Source organism: Choloepus didactylus, chromosome 8 (assembly GCF_015220235.1).
Source record: "Choloepus didactylus isolate mChoDid1 chromosome 8, mChoDid1.pri, whole genome shotgun sequence".
Taxonomy (NCBI): domain Eukaryota; kingdom Metazoa; phylum Chordata; class Mammalia; order Pilosa; family Megalonychidae; genus Choloepus; species Choloepus didactylus.
The window spans coordinates 111,488,986-111,516,302 of NC_051314.1; the positions used below are offsets into that span (position 1 = coordinate 111,488,986).

Here is a 27,317-nt window from a genome sequence, read left to right on the forward strand (position 1 = left end):
AAATCTATCCGAACAGAGTCAAAAAGTAGGGGGTGGGTAGTTTTAGAAACAACGCGGCCTCTGTGTTGAGGAGCCTGTAAGCTGCAAAAGCAGCGGTGGGCCAAGGCCGCCAGAAGGTGACTTCCTCGATTGGGGAGGGGGAGGGCGCCGCACACCCAAGTCCCCGTCCTTGAAGGGGATTGAACGAGCCGAGGGGAGGGGTAGGCGGCGCTCGGGTTTCCAATCACGATAGAGAAACCTAAGAGGCTACGGAGGTTGCGGGGCCCCGCCTCCTCCTTCCTCCTTGCAGATCCTGCGTCGGAGGAGACGCGGGCCGCTGACATTGTCTTCGCCGCCCTGCTTGTCCAGCGGTCCTGAGAGCCCTCTCCTCCCGGTAGGTTTCACATCGAGGCTTGAGTCCTGGCTCACCGATGAACAGGGTGGGACTCGCAGAGGACTAACTGCGTGGCAGGACAGGGAGAAGGACCAAGAAGGACATCTGTCCTCCGCTTCTGCCCTGAGCATCCAGACTTGGGCCTGGACTCAGGTCCTCCATCTGGGGCGGCGAGCACATGCCCTGGGCAGGGGAGCAGAAGGTGGAGCAGGGGGGACTGCGGGTGAGCCCGTCTCTGCCGCTGCACAGCAGGGCTTGCGTGGGGCCCGGGCTCTGTCCGGGCGCTGGTGAGAGGAGGAGGGCTTGTTGAATTTGCAGCTAAGTACGGCCCTACGTGTCCTTGATCGGTACCCGGCTGCCACCTTCACCCCCAGTGCCTGCTGGCGGGAACCGGGACACGTGCCAGAGGAGCTAGGGGAGGGAGAAGAAATGCGGCGGCACGGGAAGGCTGGCGGGTCTTGAACCTGGGGATTGGAAACTCCTACTACGGTAATGGAGAAATGTCCTCGTGTTGTTTGGGATGAAGGTAAAGGCATCCGATGATCTGCAGGTTTGTCCCGACTCTCCAGTCTTGACGCAGCGGTAGACGCAGCCCTTCCCGGAGCTCTATCAGTTCTTTTTCGGCTTCTTTTCTTGATGCTTCGGGTGCTTTGTTTACTTTGCCATCTTTGCGTGCTCGGGGTAAGGCAGGCCTAGACTTTCCCTTGGAGACCTTCTCGGGGAGAGCTGTAGTTGCTGCCTCCCTCGTGACCTGCCTGCGCGGGGAGACAGAGGTTGTGTGTGGGTGGCGAGCTCTGCAAGCTGCAATTAGGGACCGGAAAGTGGTGGGGGGTGGGGGAGCTGGCACTGCTTAGTAGAGGAAATTAACAGTAGAACACGGATTCTTAAAAGGTTAGACCTGAGAGATATTTGGCAACGGGGATCTTTGGTTCTTGAGCTTAAGTCCCTGGCTAATTTCTAATCGTTTGTAGCCACAGAGGTGAGCGGGTGGGGGGAATTAAAAGACCCAACAGCCGGAGGTGTTTTTATGCGGCTTGCTTGCTATTCTTTTACCTTACAACACAGGCCTAGATATAGCTTCTAAATTCTTTATTTCTTTTTAAGGAAAAATTAAAGAAAAACACCTTTTTTCAGAAATATCTGGAAAAAAAATTGGTACTGGAGAGAGCCACTACAAATATAGTTTCTGAAATTACCGAAAATTAATTTGAAAAGCCTGCCTGAACATCTAATCCGTATTTGTATAGCAGCTATTCCTGGATTTTTGTTTTCTGCTGCTTACTGGGTCCCCTTGTACCTAGAGTATCTTAAACCAACCAACAAAAATAAACAGAAGTGGAAAGAAACTGCATTTGTATCTCTTCTCAGCAAGCAGAGATTCTGCTCAAAATGTAGGACATATGAATTTCCTACATTGTAAAGTTATCTGTTTGTGGACAATTGCACAATATTACGTATTTTCTGTGTAGCATTTACAATATGTAAATATGCTCTGTAAAGGCAAAAATTAAAGCACTGCTCTCAATGTGTCTCTGTAGAGTGGGAGGAAAAAAATTTTTTCAAAAAAAATAGCAATTGAACAAATTAGTTGTTATATAGTTGTATCAAAATTGAGAACTTTATTCCAACTTGGAACTTTACTAGCTCTTATTTCACAAATCCAGTTACTGAAGTTAGTTTTATTACTTAGTACGTTGCAGATTAGAAGCAACAAAACAAGACTGGGTAGCTGGGCACTGTTTGAAACAGGTACTGTGATCGCAGACTGACAATCCCATGGATTATAATTATAAATGGTTAGAAAATATAGACAAAAGACTTAGTTGAGATTTGTACCATTGTTGTTTAAGAAGGCAGAGCAGTGTATTTTGTATATTAGATGACATAGAATTACTCTTTATTTCAGTAAGATTTGCCATTTATTTTAGTTATCCAGGAAACTCACCTGATTATGATGTCACAGATAAATTGGTTGTACTGTATATAATATTTTCCAACAGGTTTCCTCTTTTTAAATTTAACTTTCTTTTATTTATTTTTTGGCTTTAATGTTGATGGTTGGAATGAAACTGAGTCAGGAGGTGCATTCTCCTCATATAACCCCATCAAAGGAAAGTGTTAAGTATTAAGTATCTGCCCACCATCCAACAAGCTTCTAAGGTGCACTTTAAGGAATTCAGAGTACTATTTTTGCAGATTTTACATACACATTATTCATCACCATGATATTGTCACAAAGTACTTAATAATCAGATTGTATATCCAGTGCACTGTGACATATTTTAAGTGAGACAAAGTAGCAGAACCAGTCCCTATTTTTCAAGTGTCAGTATTCAAGGAAATTATATTCACAACTGCTCACCACAGTTATTTTAAACCAGCTTAAATACAGATTAATGTTGGGTGCCAACTTAGTTTATATAGCTACCTGTAAATTCACTGTAAGGGGAGCAGAAAACAGCTAATTCAAATATAAATATCCATGTTTTTTAGCCAGTAAATGAACACCCCCAAGACAAAATTGTGAAAACTTGTTAAATACTAACTTTGTATTTGTAGGTTGAAGTTTTGGGGAAAAAAAAAGCAAATTCCTATGGGCTTCACCAATGTTTTCTTCTTAAGACCTCCATTAAATGGATGACCTCAGTCTTTAAAAAATATTTTGTGTTTCAGGATATCCTTAGGCACATTGTAAACTACTTTAGTTCACACATTGCAACAGTAACATTTTAAGGATCATTCTCACTGAGGTTTCATGTGTGGATAGATGTATAATGTTTTGATTCTTTTCTTGCAGTGCACAATGGCCACTCTTAAGGAAAAACTGATTGCACCAGTTGGAGAAGAGGAGGCAACAGTCCCAAACAATAAGATCACTGTAGTGGGTGTCGGACAAGTTGGTATGGCATGTGCCATCAGCATTCTCGGAAAGGTATATCTCAAGAACACCATACATGATAGACAATTCCAGCATGTCTAGACAGTCTCTTCAGGCACTTCAGGGTTTTATTAGACCTGTAAAAGATGATTTTTTTTTTTCCTACAATTTGAAGTAAGTTGCAGCCATTGTGACACTACACGTTTAAGTACTTCAACGTGTATCTCCTAAGGGAATGGAATTCTCCCACAATAAGAGTGACTATACCCAAAGAACTTAGTATTGACATAAAATTATTCTCTAATATACAGTATCCATATTAAAAATTTTTCATTTGTCCCACTAATGTCCTTTGTAACTGTTTTCACATATATTTTATATTTTTGCCATGTCTCTTTAGTCTTCTTCAATCTGGAAATGTTACTCACCCTTTCTTGGTCTCTCATGTCACTGACATTTTTGAAGAGTCCCAGTCAGTTTTGTAAAATGTCTCCAGTATAGTTTTTCTGATGTTTTCTCATAATTAGGTTCAGGTTAAATTTGGGGGATGGAATTATGACTAGGTGATGTCATGTTCTTCTCAAAGCATCACATCAGTAGGCACGTGATGCTCTACTTTTCCTGTTATTGATGGTGCTGAATCTAATCTCCTAATTAAAGTGGTGACTCCAAGATTTAGAACTTTCATATACCCTTCACCCAGATTTGCCAATTCTTAATGCTTTGTCATATTCTCTTTGTCATCTGTCTTTCTCTATACATATGCATATATTTTCTGAACCCTTTGAGAGTAAGATACAGGCGGCATAAACTTTATTCCATGTCCTTCAAAATGCATTTCCAAAGAATAGGACATGCGCTTACATAATCACATACAGTCATCAACATCAGGAAACTTAACACTGATGGATACATACTGTTATCACCTACAACTCGTCTTTTACTTCTCAAAACAATATTTTCTCTATGGACTGTTGGCTTGCCTCATTTATAACATCTTGTAGTTCAAACCATAATCTCCAAGGACCTTTGAGGAAAGAAGCCCTTTTGTTATTTACTTTTCTGAATTGATTCCTTGTTCTTTCTGATGGCTGCCTTAAATGTAAGAACCAAAAAAAGGAAAAAAAAGAGAGAGAGAGAGAGAGAGAAAGGAAAAAAAAGTGCTGCCTTGCCATCAGCAGAGCACACTGTCCCATTGTATCTTTGTGCGGGTTGCCTGAAAAACCCGTAGCAAAGCATATTTCTCTTTGTAGTTTAAATTCTAAAGGAACAAATTCTGAATCTTTACTGAGAAGCAATTATTAAAGAAATCAACTAAAATATGTAGCATACCAATAAGTTTTATTCTTTTGCATTTTTGCTAGTTTTAATTGACTAGCTATCTATGATTTAGGATGGCTGCTTCCCAAATTTCAGGGAATTTAAATCATCAGAATTTAGTGCTCACTGTTCATGTCAATAGAAAAGAAAAGTATTTCTGCTCACACATCTCTTCAGAAATTGAAGCTTACCACATTCAAAGTGTTTTAAAGAAAATGCTTTATTTTATACAGTAGCCTCAAGAGATAGGAACTGTTCATCTCCTTGTTTTCAGAGGAGGTAACTGAGGCTTAAAGAGATTAAATAGCTTGGCTACAGTCACTTGGCTGGTAGTGGTAGAGCCGTATTTTGAACTCAAGGACTCTGAGCTCTTAACCATAGTGACTTTTTTTTTTTTTTTTCTATTCTATCCTAGGATTTGGGCAATTAAAAGTATGAATGTATTAATGAAACACTAGATGATGATTTATCTTCCCTCCTGCTAATCTCAAAATTTGACTTTTAAGGAAATTATATCTGTGCTATCATGAATCTAGAAGGGATTCCTCTGTGGTCCTTTTAGTCATAAGTTTAAAGTTCTCTGAAGTAAATAATTTAATTGAGACTGTGTCTAAAGTTATATAATACTTTGACCCAGCTCATTCTAGAGGGAACGGAACCTGCTGCTACACAGAAGGAATCTTCAGATTTAGATGCTGTGAGGTTCTGTTTTTTTCAATTGAACTTTCCCTTCTCTTTATCTTTTACAAAATGAGAGTACAACACTTTAGAAAGAATGTGGAGACTGTCTAATGAAATGTACTTTTGAAAGCATGAATAGAATACATGAAAGAATGACTGCTTTGTTGAAAGCCATTTTACTAACTAAAAGCATCTAAATATTATTTTAATGGGTAAAGATTAACAACTTCAGAAATGTTTTAATTTTTGGTAAGAATTGGAAACCACAATAGTTTATGAGAGAAGAGAAAATAAAAGAACCTGCTCTCTGTCAGGTATCTATGTGTTATATCATGTATTTCTCCCCGAAAGCTCTAAGGTGGTATATTTATATATTATTGTTGAAAAAAAAAAAAAAACTAACTCAGAAGCATTAAGTTACTTGTTTAAGATCACACCAATACTAACTGCCAGATCTGGCCTTTTCAAGTTTCTAGCTGGTGTGCTTTACAGAGGGCACATGTTGCTTTGCCCCCAGAAGGTGAGCGAGGCTAGGACACTAGAGAGAGAGACAGAGAGAGAGAGATAGAGATAGATAGGTAGATAGATAGATAGATAGATAAGGTAGGTAGGTAGGTAGGAAGGTAGGTGCTGATGAGGCACATGCCTTAGCTGGGCTCTTAACAGGCGTCCTAGGCTCCCTTCTGCAACATCCCACCGTTACAAAGTCCTACCATTATTTCCTGTCTGTGTCAACTCTTGCATCCGCACCATTGCCTAACAGTAACCATGGTGAGCTCTGATAAAGTAACAGCTCCCCTATTTAAAACTCTCCAGTGGTTCCCCAGTGCACATATACTACACACATACAGGAAGTGCTCTGAGACCTCACAGACTTCATGCTGCTTGGCTCTCAGACCAGGACCATGGAGTGCACAACTCCAGGCATCACCATTCACACAGAACACCATGTCAGGAGCACCTGCCAGTGCAGTGTGAGGTGCCAGCTCTGACTTCACCTCTTACCTTCTGCCCTATTTCTCAAAAACACTAAGCTTATTTCTCCTTAAAGCCTTTTACTTGCTTTTCCCTTCTCCTAGACTGTTTTGCTTCAGACTGTCATAGGTTGACTCCTTCCTATCATTCAGGTCTCACTGCAAATGTCACACCTTCTCAGGCCAGCCTTCCCTGACTGTCCAATGTAAAGTAAACTTCCTTCCCCAAAACTTACACATCACTCTTTTCATACTCTTTATAGTGCTTCCACCATCTAAAATCTTTGTCTGTTTAATTCCTTTTCCCTTCCCAATGCATTCCATGAGAGCAGGGGCTTGCCTAAATTTGTTCATTATTGTACTCCTGACAAGGAGAATAAAGCACATATAATAATAAATATGTATTAAATAAATAAATACTTCTGGGACTACCGATAAACTATGCTGCTTATATTTCATGGGGTTTTGATCATAACTTTTGCTTTTTCGTGGCTTCTGCTATCAAATGGGACTCCTGCCCACTGCCAATCACGGGCTGTGCGTTTTAACCACCAAGTGGAAGATCTGAGCGTTGACTCCATCATTCTTGTTGGGGTTGTGCATGACTTCCATGCAAAGTTATCGTAAAGCCTTAGTGTCAGTGTCCAGCTTTTTGAGGTGTTGAATGTCTATTCTTGGTCAACTATAGCCATGTTCTTGTGATACAAATATCACAAAAGAAGTCTCTTAAAAGGAGTAGTATAATTACAGACATGTTGCAAAGTAGTTTTTGCAGTGCACGACTTGGCTTGAAAGTAGGGCATACTTAAGAATTTGGTATTTGTACAAGAATAGACAGATAATGGAACATACTAAAATCCTAGAAATAGGCCCAAGTAGTATTTAATAATGTGGCTTTTCAGAGGGGAAGAAAAACATATTACTGAATAATTAATGCTTGGCTATTTAGTTGATTATTTGGAAAAAGTTATACTTTTTCTCCTGTAAAATCCCATGCAGACTAAACAGTTGAATATAAAAATGCAACCATCAAAAATATTAAGGCATAGGTGGCAGTAATTTATTAGTTAAGGGGAATGAGAGGCAGAGTATATGGCTGTGTGTTATCCACACAGGACTTTGTATGAAAAGCCATTTTTGTAATATGTTAAAACAAGGTTTCAGCAGTGATATTCTTGGCTTCTAACTGACCTTACTCCTTAATAAGATTTCTTCCTTTGTGATTAATCTAAGCCTTGCTCTTTCAAACAATTTTAAATATATTTACAGCTTAAGTGAAATAATGCATGTAGCAAATTCATAGGCTTTAAAATATGTGAATATATACAGAGATTTATTTAAACTGAACAACAGAATCAGTACTTAGCCACACCCCACAATAGAGACTCTTCAACAGGGCAGAGGCAGCTAAATTCGGTGCTACAATTATTTTTTTAAGTGCTGGATCCCTTCTTTCCTTGCCAGCTGAGTATGCATTTCTCAGCCAGTTCTCTAAACCCACTGACATAAAAAGACAGGATCTGTGACCCTGCCACATCCTTTTCTACTTAAGCCCTAAATTGTTTTGCTTTGTTAACTTCAGCATCACACATGTGATGTTACTAAAAAAAAAAGAATGCTCATTCCTAGTGCTCAGTACCTTGGCACAACATTGTGGCTACTACTAAGTTATATGGTTTTAATTTAGCACTTAAAAAACACAAATGAGGTTTTTGTATGGTTTTGTCAGAGGCTACAAAGGAATAGAATAGTTATAAAGGTGTCCAACATGCAAAACCAATGCCAGTATTTGATTTAAAGGAAATGAGAAAATTTTTGCTAAAGAATCCCTAACTCACAAACTATAGATTTCGAAAGTTTGCTTGTAAGTCAGTTGCTTAGAACCAAGAACACATTCGGTCACAGAGTAGCTTCAGTCTCAGAAACCCTGGCAGGCAAGCCTCTTACAGCTCACTTCTTGAGGGTTGTCAGCCCCTGGGCTTCTGGAGTCGGAACTGTGCTCATTCAGTAGCCTACAGGGAGCAGGACCTGCCTTGGCATGTTAAAATAACTCAGGTTTTCCCATCGGCTGTCTCACCTCCCTTTCTGCTTTGTTCCCCTTTGCTGGCCATTGCCTTCCTGTTGCCCCTAGTCCCACACTAGGCTATTCCACCTTGTCCTTCAAAGTGATCCCCATTACCTGCCTTTCTTCCCCTGCCCCTGTGTAGCTGATAGTACTGTCCTTTGTGCTTGGAAGAAGTATTTACATTTTCAAGGGTGCTCTAGCATTGAGAAATCACAGTAGGATGTTTATTTTGCCAACAGCTCCCCCCCCCCCCCCGCCCCCAAACAGTAAAGGCAAGGGCTCTAGTGATGTTTCATTGGGAGAGATAACCTATAAAGGGCTGGGAAGACAGGAGCTTCCATACAGTAACTGACTTCAAGAGGCACACACTTCCCAAGGTTGTTTCTGGGTCTCAGTGAGTCTCCTCCGCCCCCCATAACCCCCATCCTTCAGTGAACCATGGCTATGTGAAACCAAGTAGACTTCATAAAGAACTCACAGCCTAATTGAATCCTAGTTGAGTATTCAAAACTGAAATTCTGAAACAGCAGTGTCTTAAATATTATTATTAATAGCTCATGATTCAAAACTTTATATCATGAAATTGTTAAAAGAGCACCCATGACTCCTTAGGTTTTTATACATTTGATGCTTAACACATTAAAAAGGTGTCTGGGATGGACTGAGAGCTGAGGCATCCTTAAGTGGTTTAGGATTCTCACACCTGTCTTTTGTGTTTATATAGTCTCTAACTGACGAACTTGCCCTTGTGGATGTTTTGGAAGATAAACTCAAAGGAGAAATGATGGATCTGCAGCATGGAAGCTTATTTCTTCAGACACCTAAAATTGTGGCAGATAAAGGTACAGTAGTTTCATTTCATGTCCAAAGAGATTTAATATTAAATCAGTTTTTTTTTTCCAGAACAAAAAACTTATTTGGAATACATCTTAAATTACAACAAACTTATTTTTTAATTGGGAAAAGTCGAAATTTGGTAGTTATTTCAGTAACTGTTAACCATAAAATGTTCATGATCTGGCTTTGTAATTTCCTGAAAGAGTGCAAAGTTTGCATCTAGTTTTAAAATAATTTTCCCTTTTTCTCATTTTATAAAGAGATATTATTTATCTATAATATTTTTTGGTTTCTAATATATTACTTTTACATTTCCTTGTTAAGGGACAACTATTAAAAATTGGTTTGTTAGCCATAAATGATCATTGATATATGTCAATAAAAGACAAAAGCAAATTGTGATTTACATCATTTTTTTGGCCAATTTTTCTTTCATCAATTTCTAGAGACCTGCTTTCTTCCCATTCTGCTGAAAATGTGCAGGTAGTAAATTAGCATTTTCAGAGTAGAAGTATATGTAGGAAATGATCTTGTATGTCATGTTCCATACCAGTTATCTTTATTTCTAAAACACGTTTTTTTTTAAAATGAAAGTTTATATGTTTGTCTTTCTTTATAAGATTTTTTGCCTTTTCATGTACCTTTATCTGTTCTACTGAGCCTACCAGGGCCTGCACAGATCTTCACAATTTGGACATTTTCCACATGTCTCAACAACCTCCTCTCCTGTCTCACTCCCTGATATGAAATTAGTGTTCTCGACCTGATGAATCTAGCACTGGCAGGTTCTTCTTTTCTTCCAGGTCCAGTTCATCCTCAAGGACAAATTCAGATGTCACATCCATAACCCCCTCACCCATAAACCATCCACAAAATTTATTACATAACATTTTAACATATTGTGTCATAATTACTAGTTTATGTGTTTCTGAGAACAGGAATATTTCAGACCCCCAAAAGATTTATACAAAGTAATTTGAGTGCTGTGAAGAACCTAAATAAATTCGTGTTCTAATTGCCTCTGATATGGATGAGCACATTTATGCAGTGATACCGCCACCCCAGTGTGGCCGTGCCTAAAGGTATAGAAATGTGGGCCCCCAGAATAAATTGTCTCTTAACAATACTACTACTAAAAGTAGCTGTTATTTATTGAATTATCAACATTGCAGGTACTAGGTAAAGCATTTTGCATGCGTTTTTTTCATTTTATCTCGTCTTTACAACCCTAGATGGTGTAGTCACTATTATTAACCTTCATTTAAGGGAGGGAACCCTGACAGAGTATTAGTAACCTGTCAAAAGTCATGGCAATTTCTAATAAAGTATTTTTAATTTTTTTAAAGAGTCACAGCAACACCATTTTAATTATGTGAATCAGGCATAGCTATTGAGTCAAATGGATCATATCTATTTATTCATTGTAATGTCTGTATATTTTAAAAAGGACATGCTTCCTTGAGGAAAAAATAAAATCTCTGGAGAAACTCATACTGCTCAACTGAATAAGCTTCCTGAGAATATTGAGTATTAGAAATCTAAAGTTTTAGTTTCCAGCCAAGAACAAAAGTCTCTAGTGCCTTCCTTCCCCTCTAGAGATTTAATTAAAATTTCATGCCTAAAAGCAACTTAAAATCACTTTGTTGGAAGGCTGCCTGTTGGACTGTGAGCTCACTCCCTGTTTACTCTTCATTTTAATACTAACAATTTATTGTTCTCTGAAGTCAGTAGCATTTCATATTTGCTAGCCAGAAACATAACTTATTTTTTTGATCCTTTTTCTCAGCCAATTTTGTGGTTGGATAGTTTCTGTGTAGCTCGAGGAGTGAAAAATAAGCCATGGGAGCTCTGAATTTCAAAACCTTGTAATACAGGAAACCTAATTTCCATACAAATTCTAGAGGCTTATATATGATGTGTTCTCATGAAAGCTTGCATTTTAAAGCACATTTTCCCCTTTGTTTCCCAAGATTACTCTGTGACTGCTAATTCTAAGATTGTGGTGGTAACTGCAGGAGTCCGTCAGCAAGAGGGCGAGAGTCGCCTCAATCTGGTTCAGAGGAACGTTAATGTCTTCAAATTCATTATTCCTCAGATCGTCAAGTACAGTCCTGACTGCATCATAATTGTGGTTTCCAACCCAGGTATTATTATAATACCTTACAGCACAGTTCTTTTAAGTACAACGTTTTGGGGTGGTTTTTGTTTGTTTGGGGGCTTTAAAAAATTCGGTTCTATTATTTACTAACAGAAGCAATTCATGGGTCTTCTATGATGAGCCACAAAAGAGTAGTGTTTGGAAAACAAATGGCATTGTCCAAGGCCAAGCATTCAAAAACGTGAGAAAAGTTTTAGGTAAAGCAATTTCATCTGTTTGTTTCATCTGGGTTTTTAAACCCAGCTTTTAAATTGTAATGTAAAGATTATCCTGGAAAGCATGATGAAACATTCGAATGTAGCTTCAGTTTATAAGAAACATTTTAGCAGGTTTGACCACAAGATGCATTCTTATTTCTTTATATCTAGAACTGAATCTCATAATTGAATTTTGAAAAGCAGATTGATTTTGAAAAGCAGAGTTTAAGAAGCCATTCAGCCAGTCTAAGAAGTAAATGGTATTGATGGACAAAATGCATGCTAAAGCCAAATATTGTGACTTAACTACTTTTCTTGCTAAGTCTTCATTTGCAGATTAACACTAAAACATGGCTAAAAGAATTCTGCTTTTTAACCTAAATAGTTTAAATTCACTATTTCACATTTCCTTTGTTTATAATATGCCACCAAACTTATTGCTTATTGGTGAGCATAATAATTACATTGGTAAAACTGCTGGTCTCTGATACTTCACAGAGTGAAGATTGTGAACAAGATTCAGGGGAATCCTTGTGAGTTTATTGAATATGGGAGAGTTAGGAGCCACTAGGACAGAAATTATTTCAGTATTATTCTTATTCTCCCCAAACCTGGATTGAGGCTTACTAAATAGCTAAATATTATATATAGAATTCCTAAAAATAGATGTGGCAGATGGGGATAGCTCAAGAATAACAAATGGCTGGCATATATTTAGTTATTCCATTCTGTGCCTAAGGCAAATATCCCTAACTGGTCATACAGCTTTCCAGGTATAGCTTCAAAGCCTTTTGCTGCAGTGAGTCACACCTATTATATCAAAGTTGGCAAGGAAGAGTTTATAATATCCAGTCCAAAAAGTCTTTCAAATACCTTGGGCAGTGTCTATATATGAGTGTGGAGGTGGAGCGTGCAAGATTGATTTCCAACTCTTTTTGCCTTCCTTGTGTGAACATGTTTCTACTTTTTATAGCTTAGCTTTTAAGTGCTATGATTCTGTCTAGACCAGCAAAAGAACTCTGTGCAGACTTGGAGATGTGCCACATTACAACAAAGGTTCTGTCATAGAGGTCTTTTCATTAAATTGTAGAGAATTTTAATATCTTATAATTGTAACAATTCACTGAACAGTTTTGCATGCTCAGGCAATTAAAAAGTAGCTTCCTTTGATAATTTGGTAACCAAATTTGGTTTATGATGGCAGTCTTTACAATCATGGAATATTAGAATTGGAAGAAACTTAAGTGATGATATGATTTAACCCTTCTTCCCATTCTTCCATTTTAAAACAAGTAAATTAATCTGCAACATCCTTCATGATATAAGAAATAATATAAATATAAAAACACAATATTTTACTTTACATATTTTGCAATTTCCTTTTATATAAGGCTTAAAAATGTCGTCTTTTCTGTCTCACTCCTAGCATCTCAAACTGGGAAAGGTTGAAGTACATCTTTTTGGCCATATCTCATTTGGGAAGTGGTGGGGGGTAGGGAGAAGCTAGGGCAGTGACTAATTGACAAATCAGTTAGAGTCAGTTTTAATTTGTTTATATTATTTTTAAAAATTTTAGTGGATATTCTCACATATGTTACCTGGAAACTAAGTGGCTTACCCAAACACCGTGTAATTGGAAGTGGATGCAATCTGGATTCTGCTAGATTTCGTTATCTCATGGCTGAAAAACTTGGCATTCATCCCAGCAGCTGCCATGGATGGATTTTGGGAGAACATGGCGACTCAAGCGGTAAAAAAAAAAAAAAAGAAAGAAACAATTTACTGTGTACTTATGGGTATTGTTCTTGCCATTCTGAATTTTTTATTTTTAAATTTTATTTTTATATACTTTCACATACTTCAGAAAAGTTGCAGGAATAGCACAGTTAATTTGCATGCTCTCTTCCCATTTGCTTTATCATTTACACTTGTTTTCTCTGTCATATCTATTGGACAGTTGATCTATGGATCAATCTATATTTTTACCCTGAACCCATTTCAGTGTAAATTGCAGTCATCCTGCCCTCTTCTCCATAAACACATTAATGTATATTTCCAAAAATACAATATGATTATCAAAATCAGGAAATATAACATTCATACAATATTATCTAATCCATAATGTACTCTGGAGTTTTTTTTTCCAGTTGGTATCCATTCCAGGATCACACATTACATCTGGTTGTCATGTCTCCTTAGTCTCCTTTAATCTGGAATGGTTTGTCTTTGTCTTTCAGGATCTTGTCATTTTTGAAGAGTTAGGTGAGTTATGTTGTAGAATACTCATCAATTTAGGTTTGTCTGATTGCTTCCTCGTGGTTAGGTTGAGTTATGTACTTTTTTTTTTCAAGATAAAAATTTACATTTATTTTATTTATGTAATATATGGTTTCCTTAATGCTGATAAAATTATATAAAGCTCTGGGAGTCCCTCAGAGTCCAAAGAAAACAAAACAAAAAACCCATGTACTCCTTCCTCTTTGAATTCAGTTTTACTGAGATATATTCATATACCATACAGTCATCCACAGTGTACAGTCAGTTGTTCACATTATCATTGTATAGTTGTGCTTCATCATCACAATCAATTTTTTTAATTCATTTTTATTGAGATATATTCACATACCATGCAGTCATACAAAGCGTACATTCAGTTGTTCACAGTACCATTATATAGTTATACATTCATCACCAAAATTAATTTTTGAACATTTTTAGTACCACACACACACAAAAATAACCACAATTAATTTTTGAACATTTTCATTACACCAAAAAAAAAAAATAATAATCTTGCCAGAGAGATTTCCACCCCTGGGGGTCATGTCCCACGTAGGGGGAGTTACGTACTTTTTGACACAAACACCATAGAAGGGATGCTATGGCTTTTCCAGGGCATCCTATCAAAAGTTACACAATGTCAGTGAGTCTCCTTACTGGCAGTGTTAACTGTGAGTACTGGTGTGAGGTTGTGTTTGTTAGGTTCATAATGTGAAGTGACTTTTTCCTTTGTAATTAATCATAAGTAATATGTGAGTAGATACTTTGAGATTAGGTAAATACCTTTTTCCTTATCACACTTTTGCCTGTTTAGTATCCATTGATGATTCTTTGTTGAATCAGTTACTGCCGTAATGTTGCCACATTTTTTGAGTACCTCCTTGTTTTTTGGCACAATAAGATGCTCCAGACTCATCTTGTACTTTCCCTTCCCCCAACTTAGAATCATCTGTTTCTCCAATGAGTGCTGTTTCCTGTCAATGGGCAAATGGTATTTGGAAACCAAGATAGTTGTGCTCACTGCAATTGGTGTGTCTTTGCTTTTAGGCCCTTTCATTGGATAAAACTATTATATCCATGGTGTTTATTCAAAGAGGAAGGAATTGGGTAACAAAAGCTTTTAAACAACTTGTTTCCACTACTGTAATGTAAAGTAAATCTGACCTCAAACAGAATCTGATTTTTAATAAATTATTGATCATAAGTTTCAGAATCACTTAAGTAGTAAGAAACCATATTGTAAATCTCTCAGATATTTTCTTTAGGAATTTAAAGGGAAGTAAGGATTAGTTGGATATAAATTAGTCATAAAATTAAAATTATATTGCATTTCCATTTCATTTTGTAATACTTTGTTTTGAAACAAAGTTTCTTCTAAATGTTTTCTTTTAAATTAATGTCTCTTTTCATTTAAGTTAATATTTCTGTTCTAAACAATTTCATGTATAAACATTTATGAACAATTCTAATTCCATTCAATAACTCTAAACCTATTTATCGAACCAAAATATATTGAATGGGTTCATGGTATATAACTGTAACAATCCACAACATTTTAATATTATTATTAATAATAATACTTAGTTTACTAAATAAATTTTTGCCCTGAAGTATGCTTGGGAGGCTATTTTCTCCCTAAATGGTTAAAGCATAAATTTTTCTTCGAATTCAATAGCAGTTTGTAATGGATTTTTGTAGTGTGTCACTTAGTGTTATAAAACTTTGCCATTATGATTATTGCATAATTTATTTGTGATTTTCTATGTAATGCTGATTTTTTCCTAAACATTGAATCATTTCATCCAAGAGTTTTTCACATCCAATGCCTTGTCAGAATTTATAGTCAGGCAGCCCATGATTTTAAGCCCAGTTCTACCATCTTAGGATGTGTTATTTTGACAAACTCTTAACATCTCTGAGCCACAGTTTCCTCATCTATAAAATGACAATAATTATACTACCTATATCTTCTGTGAAAAATATTTAGTACGATGCCTAGTGTATGGAAGAAGTTCAAATAAATGTTAGCTATTACAATTATTATTATTAGCTGCTATTAATACCATAGATGTGGAAGTGATAATACATATTCTTTAATTGAAGATTTGTATTTAATGAAGAAATTTGAGGCCAAAGCAGGTGAAGTGACCTGTTGAAGATACTCAGCTAGTTAGCAGCGTAATAACAACTAGAATCATGCCTTCTGACTCCTGTCAGTGTTCTATTCACTTTTTTCAGGACATCTTTCTTTTTCTGTTTACATATTGATCTATATTGTCAACATGAAATGAACAAGAATTAAACCATAGTCACATAGACATGATAGTGTAGATTTCATGGTTTTCATCAAAAAACATGAAAATGCCCTAATTTTCCCAACAATTAGCCTGAATTGGCAGAAATTGTAGACTAAATGGGGTCTTATTTGCCATGAACAGCTTTGCCCTTCATAGCTGATTCTAGACTTTACCCCATGCCTTTATTCACATTTCCTGAGTCTAGAATGTTCTCCAAAAGTCCATAAGGAACACTCTTATTTTTTAAGGTCTAGTTCAAATGCCTGTTTTGGTAGCCTTTCTACCAGTCCTCTCCCCTAAATTAAGTAGAGCCTTATTTATGTTTTATTATACTTTCTTCATCCCTCTGTGATAGCACATATATATTCCCTTGCTTTTAGATTTCTTTACTTGTCTGTTTCTCCCAGTAGACTCTGAACTTGTCCATGGCACAAAGAATGTCTTTATTTGTCTTTGTATTCCTGGATCTTCAAAATAAATGTTTGACTGAGTTGGGGAGCTGCTAAGGGGAGGTAAGAGGGTGGTTTGGGTTCAGGAAAGCCTCCAAGAGATACAGTCAGTTACACACCACACTGTTGGGCTGTTTTGCCTCTGCAGGCAGTCTTGGAAGGAAACATTGCATCTAGTTAAGACCAGAAAAATTGACTGTGTACCAAGAGGGTATCTTCAGAGAGAGAGCCTAAACATGGGACACTAGAGGACCTAGTGATAGTTAGACTATATTTGGACCTTATCCTAGGATTTGTTTTATTCATTCTAGTAGAAAAGTGCTTAGATCCAGAAAAATAAGCAGAGGGAAAGTTACATTTTCCTGGAACCAGAAGTTTAGGATCGTACCCAAACTAGAGTCCCTGAGTCCCTTGTGAGTTTCACAAACTAAGAGAGAGGCAAAAAATTTCATATTCCCTGTAAGTATGACACAACAATTCTGCTTTGCAGTGAAATTATTGAAAGTTGAAAGGTCAGATGTGTGGTTCTTTCAAGGCAAGTATCAACCTTGGAGAGAGTTGTATTGGAGCCAGTACTCATTGGAGCAGTTCCACTGGGTATTCAGTAGTTTGTATCAAAGATGAATTACAGAAGAAAAGATTTTAAAAATGTGGTATCAGAAATATCTAAAATGTTTGTTGGTTTTTGCAGTGGCTGTGTGGAGTGGAGTGAATGTGGCAGGAGTTTCTCTCCAGGAACTGAATCCAGAAATGGGAACAGATAATGACAGTGAAAATTGGAAGGAAGTGCATAAGATGGTTGTTGAAAGGTCAGTAGAAGGGGGATTGATTAAAGGCAATTAATTTCATCTTTACATAGATAAAAGTATAAACAATTGCCATATCCACCACCTCAGATAAACTCTTTATATAGTAAGTGTGGTAGCCACTATCTTTTGATACAGACAAAACTAACTTACAGTGACTGGTCAAAGTTGCTGTAATAGTTTGCTTAGGGAAATCAAATGTTTTCTTTCTGGAGAAATTCTGTTATAGAGGTAACAGTAATAAAACATGGAATCAGTAAGTGAGAAGGACCTTCAGATTGCTCATATCAATAAATAAGGTTGAATTAATGAGAAATGTACATATAGACACTATTTTTCTCATAATTGCCTACAATAAACATCTGCTGACTGATCGCTGAAAGCGCCTAAGCTGTGCTGTGTTTATCTTTCCACAGTCAACTAAAGATGTTGCTTTTTTAAAAACTAATTTTTATTGGAGAAGCTGTAGGTTAACAGAAAAATCATGTAGAAAATACACAGCTCCCATATACTCCTTCCATGCACATGCAGTTTTCCCTATTATTAACCCTTTGCATTAGCAAGGTAGCTTTGTCACAATTAATGAAATAATATTCTGATTATACTATTAACTATATAGTCCACGGATTACATTAGGGTTCTCTGTGTTGTACAGTCCTATGGTTTTTTAAAAATTTTTTATTCTAATAACATATATACAATCTAAAATGTCCCATCATACACATTCAAAAATACAACAGTGGTGTTCATTACATTCACGATATTGTGCTACTATCACCACTATCCATTACCAGAACGCTTCCATCACCCCAAAAAAATTCTGCACCAAGTAAGCATTAACTCCCCATTCTCCATCCCATCCCAGTCCCCAGTAATCTGAACTCTGGTTTCTGACTCAATGAGTTTGCTTATTCTAACTATTTCATGTCAGTGAGATCATACAATATTTACCCCTTTGTGTCTTACTTATAATGTCTTTAAGGTTCATCCATGCTCTCGCATGTATCAGAACTTCATTCCATTTTATAGCTGATTAATAATCCATTGTATGTATATGCCACAGTTTGTTTATCCACTTATTCATTGATGGACACTGGGGTTTTTCCACCTCTTGGGTATTTTAATTAATGTTGCTATGAACATTGGTGTGCAAATATCTGTTTGAATTCCCTCTTTTAATTGTTTAAACAATTGTTTTGTGTATATAAAAGAGCCGTTTTAGTTGGTGTGAAGTGGTGGTGGTATCTCACTGTGGTTTGGGTTTGCATTTCCCTGATGGCAGTCTGGTTTCATTAGCTGTTTAATCTGACTTCAGTGATCTCTTTTATAATTTCTTTCCTTAGTGCCTATGAAGTCATCAAGCTAAAAGGATATACCAACTGGGCTATTGGATTAAGTGTGGCTGATCTGATTGAATCTATGTTCAAAAATCTATCCAGGATTCATCCAGTGTCAACAATGGTGAAGGTAAGATTAATTGTTTAAAATACAGTATGATTTCTAGCATTGTGTTTCTTACATAGATTAAACAGAATGATAGGAAGATGAAGGAAAGGCACATTAGAAATAAACATTTTTTGTGAGCTAAACAATAACTATAACTATTATGTTTAAGAACTTTATTTTTCCATTATTTTGTGGCTAAAAAGTAGGAGGCATTTTTATAAGTAAAGTTTATAAAGTCCTATTATGCAGTTTTTTCTAATCTGCATCTTAGTGATTCACATAAACTCTTTTCCTTAGCTAACGGGCACAAAACCTATAAAGGCCAGTATAAAACCTGTAGAGGCTAAGACATCTAATACATTTTGATAGTTCTCCCTTGTTGCATGTAGTGAATTAGATGGTATCTCTGAATTTTATTCAGCACATGCTAAAAGTAATAACAATTTGAATGTTTAATAGAGTTTAACTACAAATTGGTATATGAAACTAGATTGCCTTTGATGTTATACGTGATAACTTAGTAAATTTAGTTTCATTCCAAAGCTAAATGGTTTAATAGAAGTTAATTATTTTTGAAACAAAATTTTGTTAATTTTGAAAATCTCAATTCAATGCTTAATATAGTAAAACATCATTTAAGACAACCAACTCATTTTCTGTTATTCTATGGCGGGGATAAATGGGGGAATGCAATAGAGTTGAAGAATATGAAGTATTACACACAAATGCAAATGAGATGCATATGGAAGTATTTGAAGGTTAAACGGCATGATGTCAGGGGTCAGATTTAAAATACTATGGCAAAATTTAAAAGGTAAGTATGGCAAAAATTGGATAATTGCTATGTTTTGGGATACATATATAGGAATATTTTATTCTCTACTTTGTGTATATTTAACAAATTTTTGATTACAGTAAAGTACCTCTTGTTTAATACAAACAAGTGACCCTAATTATTTAGTTAAATGAACCCATGAATAAATTACTTATAAAAACTGATAAAAGGTTTGAAAATTGTACTAGTTTTTCGCAACTCTTGAGAGTTGTGTCAAGTTTTTTTTTTTTTAATGGCTTCCAACTACTTCTCAGTACCATTTAGGTTGTCTGTCATCCTTGATTCCCGTAATTACTAAAGAAATTTACAAACATGGAGAGTAATGAATGATATGTTGACAAAGAACTCTAACACTTCATGAAAAATAGTTTATTGCAAACCGCATTTGAATTCAATTTCATTTGAAGACATAATATCAAATTTCATTACAGACTAAGTATAATAGATGTCAATAAGTATATTAGTATTTATTACTTTCTTTGAAATAACCCAGTTTTATTGTAGTGTATATTGGCATACTTATATATAAAATTTAATTCAAAACATAAGTATTGGGAAAATATGGGCTAAGAGTGGTGAAAATTAGGTTAAAGAATGAGTTTGTATTTACCAAATTTCCTACAATTCTGTTTAAAGATAGAACCTCTGACTGTTCCCCCTGTGGTCTCATTTCTTAATCTAAATGCTTTTCTTGCTTCTGACAGGGGATGTATGGCATTGAGAACGAAGTCTTCTTGAGCCTTCCATGTATCCTGAATGCTCGGGGATTGACCAGCGTTATCAACCAGAAGCTGAAGGATGATGAAGTTGCTCAACTCAGGAAGAGTGCAGAGACCCTCTGGGACATCCAGAAGGACCTAAAAGACCTGTGACGTTTAAGTTCTATGCTGTAGAAATTTGAAAACTACAGTGTAATTAACCTTGAGCCATTAGTTATCCTCACTGTACATGGATCACAGTTGCTTTTATCTTCCTAAAGATGTGAGTTTGGGCCCACAGAATCAAAGTAAATGTTTGGTTTAATGCTTGCAGTAGGAACCCTTGAACAAATAAAATCAACTATAGTAGTGTGCTTCTGTTTCTAAGATGACTAATGATTTCTGGAAGTTTTCAGTCAGTCTTGCTTTCAGATAAATCTTTCCATGCACCACAAATTTTCCTACGTTCCAATATCTCTTTCTGAACAGCACAAACATTTTCTTTCAGGACGTGTGGCATGATTTTTGTTGTTGGGAATATGGCTACCATTTTTTTAATGTTATATTTTGAAATAATTTCAAACAAGCTGCAAGAAGAATCCAAAACAATACAGAGAATTCCAATAGATCCTACCCAGATACACCCAGATTTATATGGTTACCATTTTGAGGTTACAACTGAAGAACTATGGCCAGCAGGTGGCAGTTATAATGAAGTCCATTTTCATTCTCTTAATGGAAAAACTCTAAAATAGAGCTTTCTAAAATTGGAATTAACTTCCTTGGAAGTGGTTGTATTTGATAGTGAAGGAAAAGGAAAGTTTGGGCTGAATTATCTGCATCCTAGGAGACAGACTAATATGGGGGGAGTAAAAGGAGGACTTGCCTAGAATTCTGTCCTTATCTTCCTTCCCTTCATGCTCCACCTGCAACACTAGTTCTTCCAGTCTAAGCTCAAGTGCCACTGCTGCTGAGAAGTCACCTGATCTAGATTCTCTCCACTTTCCTCTACTCCGATATTAGCCCTTACATTCCTTCTCATGGGATTTAATCATTTATGAAAATAATTATCTGCTTATACAACTGTCTTTTGCTTCTTTGTATTTCCAGTACTTAGCATAGCTGTTAATGAATGTTTGTTGTTTTTAAATACTTATTAAGCACCTCTACACCTAGTTGCGGGACAGCAACTGTGGGTTACCTGGCCTAACTGTTCATCCACCCAAGAATCCATGATTTTTGTCTGAGCACATGGCAACTCAAAATTAAGACTGCATTTCCCAGACTATTGACTGACTAGGTGTGACCAAGTGACTAAGTTCTAGCCAATGAGATTTAAGTAGATGTTTTGTTTGGTACGTCAGGCAGTCCCCAAAAGTGAGGGTCAGCCCTTTCTCTTTATCCAGCTGCCTGGAACTAAGATGTGATTGCTGGAAACTTGGCAGCTGTCCAGGACCATGAACACAAAGGCAAAACCCTTGGGATGGGCAGAGCTGAGAGCTGGAAGAGGCCTGAGTCCTTGGTTTTCATGGAGCTGCTATACCAGCTATGGCCTGCCTGCTTCTAAATTGTTTTTACATTAGAAGGAAATGAACTTCTATCACTGTTATTTTGGGTATCTGTCTTAACTCTGTAAGACTACAGCTGTCAGACTTAGATCTGACACACTCTGTAAGAATGTTGGGAATACAAATCACAAGGAAAAATAACTGTTAAACAACTTTTTTATCTAATTGAGATGCATGTGAATGATACAGCAAAACAAAGAGCTGTAAAATCAAGGGAAAAAAGTCTTCACATACTCAGTTGGAGCACTTTATTATATTTATTCTCTGGGAAAACATGGAAAATGGAACTGCTAACATTGCCTAGGAATAGAGTAGAAGCCCAATATAACGTAATACATGGACTCAGCTACTGCATGAATCAATGTCCAAAATACAGACTAGGACTGACATGGAGAGTTTATCCATAAGGTAATTTAATCCCATAATTTTAGAATTGGGAATGACTTTTGCCCAAGCTATTTTACAAAAAAGAAACCGAGACCAAAATACTAATTTGATTTGCCTAAATGTAGCCCAGCTAGTTTGAGGCTGTATTGGTTAATTAGTATTCTTTCAAACTAGCTTAAACAACAGCAAAAAAGGTGTGGGGGTGTGGTGGGGGGCTTGGTAATAGAGATGGAAACTTACTGGTGTACCTAAACTGAAAAGTCCAGAGGTGGAACTGAAATCAAATAAGACTATATTCAGGGCCTAATTAATTAATTAATTAATGGACAATAGGATTATAAAGTTTTTCTCTAGCTCTCCTGTGTATTTATTCAGTTCCCAGACTTTGTAGTGGCAAAGTGCCAATAGCAATTCTAGTCTCAAATCCTCTCAGAAAACCCTATGCACTACTTGGAAATTCCAGAAAATTTCTCATTGCATCTTATTGGTTCTCACTGAATGAAATGCCCACCCCTGAAGCTATCGCTATGGCCAAGGAAGTACAGTGCTCTCATTAACTAATGACTCGATTCTTCTGGAGCCAAAACCCATGAATGGAGAATGGTAGAGGGGATGATCCCAGAAGAAAATTGAGGTATTATTTCCAGGCATTGGGGGAAATATATGCTGGGGGTTAAAAACAACAGATGTTTTCTCTCGTGGCTGAGCTGGGATTAGAATTCTCACATCCCCACACCCAATCTGTGATCCTTTCCTACTACCACATTTTACTATGTGGTATTACTGTCCTCCAACAGCTGTTAATAAAAGGCTTATGCTGGTTGCTGCCTTAGTGAAGTTTAATAAAAAGTTTATTCTGGATTCTTCCTTCGTAAAGTTTTCAGGTCCAGTGAGGGTCTTATAGAGGAAATCCACTACCTTTAACATTCTTGTATCTGGCTCAACCTGCTTCCTGTTACTATTGGAGTTCCCCACTTAGAAAGGCTTGTCATTGCATTAGAAAACAGATCAATGGAAAGCAGACTTCCAGTTTTGGAACAAATAAGTCTATGTGAACAAAATTAAGTAGAGAATAAATGGGGAAGCTACAACATGTTCAACTAGACAATGAACAAATGGTTACTGAGTGTCTGTTTGATACAAGTAACTTTTCAGTTGCTAAGGTGGAAAGAGAAGGTATAGTCCCTGTCTTCAGGAAGACAAAACATGTATGTGGTTGCATGATATTTATATGAATAGTGCAGTGCACAGAGAACTATACAGGCTCCAAATATCATACCTTCAGAATTACGACCCTTCTCCCAATCCCATGTGATCAGAGCATCAGATCCTTCATTTAAAAATGTGAATGAATACTTAAATGAGATGGTATGTGGGAAAGAACATTATAAATTGTAAAGCCCCACATACACACATTATTATCATAAAAACATCAGTACAATGGGATTTTATTCAAGTGCCATGACAGTTATGAAAATAGCAAATTTTTGTAGGCTAAGGGACACTTCCTGAAGATGATTTACATGAGATAGCCTAAGTAAAACCTTGTGGAGAAAACACAATTTAGATAAGTGGAAATGATTAGCAATAGCCCAACAATATGAATGGGGGAAAAAATGTTGTACACATGACTCATACCTTAAACCAAGACAAATTCTAAATGGATTGAAGATTTAAATGCAATATATAAATTAATATATATAAGTTCTAAAATAAAACATGGAACATTCCTTGATTACTTTGGAGTTGGTGGGAACTTTCTAACTAAGGCTCCAAACCTAGGATCATTAAAGAAAATGCTGATTCGATTCAACCACAGAAAATAAGAGGTTCCTGCATGGGAAATGATGACAACATAAGCAAAATCAAAAGACAGTGAACTTGGGGGAAATATTAACTCATATCACAGACAAAGGGTGAATTTCCCTAATGAATAAAGAGTCCTTGGAAATTTATTTTTAAAATACCATAGGAAAAATAGACAAAGGTGTTTGAATACACAATTCACAAGAAGGGAAGCAGGTTATTAATGTGTGAAAAAGGTCCTTGATTTCATTCATAAGAAATGCTAGTTAAAAGTACACTGATATACCATTTTTCACCTAAGACAACAGGAAAAATCCAAATTTTTATAACTTATTCTGTCAGCATGTCTTGGGGAAATGGAACTCATATCATTAGAAAGAGCATGAATTGGTAAAGCCCTTATGTAAGGCAATTTAGCAATATCCATCAGAATTGCAAAAGCATATGCATTTTGACTCAGAAATTCCAGTTTTGGAAATTTATCTTACAGACAAACTAACATAAAAACAACACAATATATAGTCTAGTTTATTCAGTCAGTATTGTTTGAAATTGCAAAGGATAGAAAACAACTGAAAGGTCCATAAACAGAAAGCTGTTTAATAAATCACAGACATTCGTTATATATATTATTCCATTATGTAAAAGAATGAGCATGCTTTCTACATACCAATATGGAAAGATATACTGGTAAGTGAAAAGAGCAACATGCACAACAGTATATATTATGCTAACTTTTAGACAAAAAGAGGAGGAAAAAACATTTTGTATTTGTTTGTATGTTCATTAAGAGAATGTAAGGGTCCCAAACAAACTCAAACTATGTATCTTTCCTTTCAAAGCCAAACACAATGATATTTGCATTTTCAGCAATTCTGACAGATTAATTTTGTCTTATTTTATTTTTCAGCCTCCTACACCGTGGAAAAGTAATAAAAACAACTTTTTTAAAAAATGATGTGTCCTTTAAAAAATTCTGAATATTCTAGTGATGAATTTTTTTAATGGTCTTGCCTGGGTCACAAGATAAAGCAACCCATGTCTTCAGGCCACTAGATTAGAAGAGCTATTTGTTATTATTGTTTCTATAAAAGTCAGAGTTTACAAAGCTCTTTGAAGATCTAGTAATTTTCTCTTGGGACAGTGAAATTCTAATGATACATTTATGTGAGATACTTTCATTGTGTGTAACAGGCAATAAGCATCAATTTTAAGTAATAAAATCTCCTTCCCTTTTCAAGCACACTGAACAGGCTGTTTCTGAACAGACTGTGTTTCAGGATAATGTGAGCCTAGCATTAAAGCATGAACTTCCTTCACTAGATTGTTGGCTTGAAGCCCATAGAAGTCAACAATGAAAGAACCACCATTCTTTTTAAATGACCTGAATTACCTCGTCTGTGCTTAGCTAATAGAGGACAGAACTTACAGTGCCAAAACTAATAAACTTAGCTGGGCAATCTAGAGGAAAAACAAATTTTAACACCCCGAGAAAACAGATTAAATTAAATTTATTTTGAAACATCTGAGAAATTTCAGTATTAGTAACTAGAGAACAGACATATAGAGAGACGAAGGTAGTCTAAGTTTGGTTTTGGGTGAAAACAACTAAGAAATATAGAACATTCATGAAGGTTAGAAGGGTTAAATGATACAGGAGATGTTTCTTCTCCCAAGTGAAAAAAAAAATCACTCAGAAGGTGATGACAACACACTTCCATGATTATCTTTTGTTTGTTCTACTGACATGGTATTTGCCCGCCCACATTATAAAACATTGATGGTTGCCTGGCATGTCTCTGAGTGCTGAGGAACTAGACGGCTGCCTGGAAACTGACTCCTACCTGATGCCAAACAGCTGGTGCTTTCAAGTTTTGCTAAAGACTTAAATGGTCATTTCTAATCAGCTACCTAATTCTAAGAACAATGCAAAAGATATTTTTAACATAGGCAAAAATAATCCATATATATTAGCCAAGGGCTTTGCAAAATGACATAATAATCTGCTTACTTAAAATCTGAAGATGTATTATACTTTTTTTCTATCCCTAGTAATAGTGTGGAGGGGATGGGAGAGGAAAAGAATGCTAGCACAATGCTTACCGCAAGGAGACTTTTAATAAATATTAGTTGAATTGTGTATTAGAAAATATTTTGTTAAAAGTATATTTAATATTTAAGTATATCCATATGGATATATAAGAAGGCATGCATTTTCTGCATGTTAACCTGGAACACATTGTCTGCTCAACAATGTATTTTTACATCACTTTAAAATTAAATGGCTTTTAACAGATATTTGCACACCAACGTACATAGCAGCATTGTTCACAGTTGCCAAGAGAAGGAAATGATCCAAATGTCCTTCAACAGTTGATTGGATAAACAAAATGTGGTATATACACACGGTGGAATACTTTGCAGCAGTAAGAAGGAACAAGGTCGTGAAACATATGACAACATGGATGAACCTTGAAGATATAATGCTGAGTGAAATAAGTCAGACACAAAAGGAGAGATACCGTATGTTTCCACTAATGTGAACTCTGTGAAAAATGTAAAATAAGTGTCTTATAATATAGAATAAAGGGGACCTAGAGATAGACAGAAGCTTGTGAAGGGGGAATGATAATCTTACATGTACAGATATGGTAACGAGGGTGATCTTAATGGTATGGGAACAGTCAGATGTGACTATGGTTTGTTAATACGTTTATAAGTATCAGTGATGCATTGAAGGTGAACATGTTTGTACATGCTTATTTAAAGACATGTAATTCACAGAGTAACACTACAAACCTAAATAAGTGTTAGCATGATATACTTATAAGGTATGACATTGGTGCAGAGGGTTAACAACAGAGTGGTATGGAAAACTACCCATTATGTATTAAAGACCATATTTAATAGGAATATCTCACTGACTCTACACTAATAGTAGGGATGAATAATTAGCAGCTGATAAGAACTCTGGGATCTATTATGTTACAATAATCATTCAAAGTTGAGAGTGATGATGATTATACAACAAAGTGAAGATAATGTAAGAAACTGACCATTTATCTTGGGATAGAATATAGATTAGTAAACTTAGGAATGCACTACTTAATAAATCAAGCCCTCGACTTGAGGCTTGCTCTTGTGAAATTTAGGGTTGTAAATAGGAGGCTAAGCTCTTCTATAATTATGCTCAAGAGGCGCCTCCAGGGAACCTCTTTTTTTGCTCAGATGTGGCCTTTCTCTCTCTAAGGCCAACTTGGTA

At 36.3% G+C, this 27,317-nt stretch overlaps 1 protein-coding gene across 1 annotated transcript; it reads left to right on the top strand.

Moving 5' to 3' along the window:
• Positions 1-216: 216 nt before the first annotated feature.
• On the top strand, positions 217-20,670 carry LDHB (lactate dehydrogenase B). The gene is made up of 8 exons (XM_037846600.1): positions 217-373; positions 3,171-3,305; positions 9,016-9,133; positions 11,099-11,272; positions 13,060-13,233; positions 17,201-17,318; positions 18,659-18,782; positions 20,301-20,670. Exons 2-8 carry the CDS (start codon positions 3,177-3,179, stop codon positions 20,466-20,468), a joined length of 1,005 nt encoding a protein of 334 aa, XP_037702528.1. The 5' UTR covers positions 217-373; positions 3,171-3,176; the 3' UTR covers positions 20,469-20,670.
• The last annotated feature ends 6,647 nt before the right edge of the window (positions 20,671-27,317 follow it).

Bases quoted from the DNA above. Each gene is read 5' to 3' on its own strand.
- LDHB (XM_037846600.1), top strand. From the start codon at position 3,177: ATGGCCACTCTTAAGGAAAAACTGATTGCACCAGTTGGAGAAGAGGAG. The intron at 9,134-11,098 runs GTACAGTAGTTT...TTGTTTCCCAAG, and splicing joins TAAAATTGTGGCAGATAAAG to ATTACTCTGTGACTGCTAAT. The intron at 13,234-17,200 runs GTAAAAAAAAAA...TGGTTTTTGCAG, and splicing joins AGAACATGGCGACTCAAGCG to TGGCTGTGTGGAGTGGAGTG.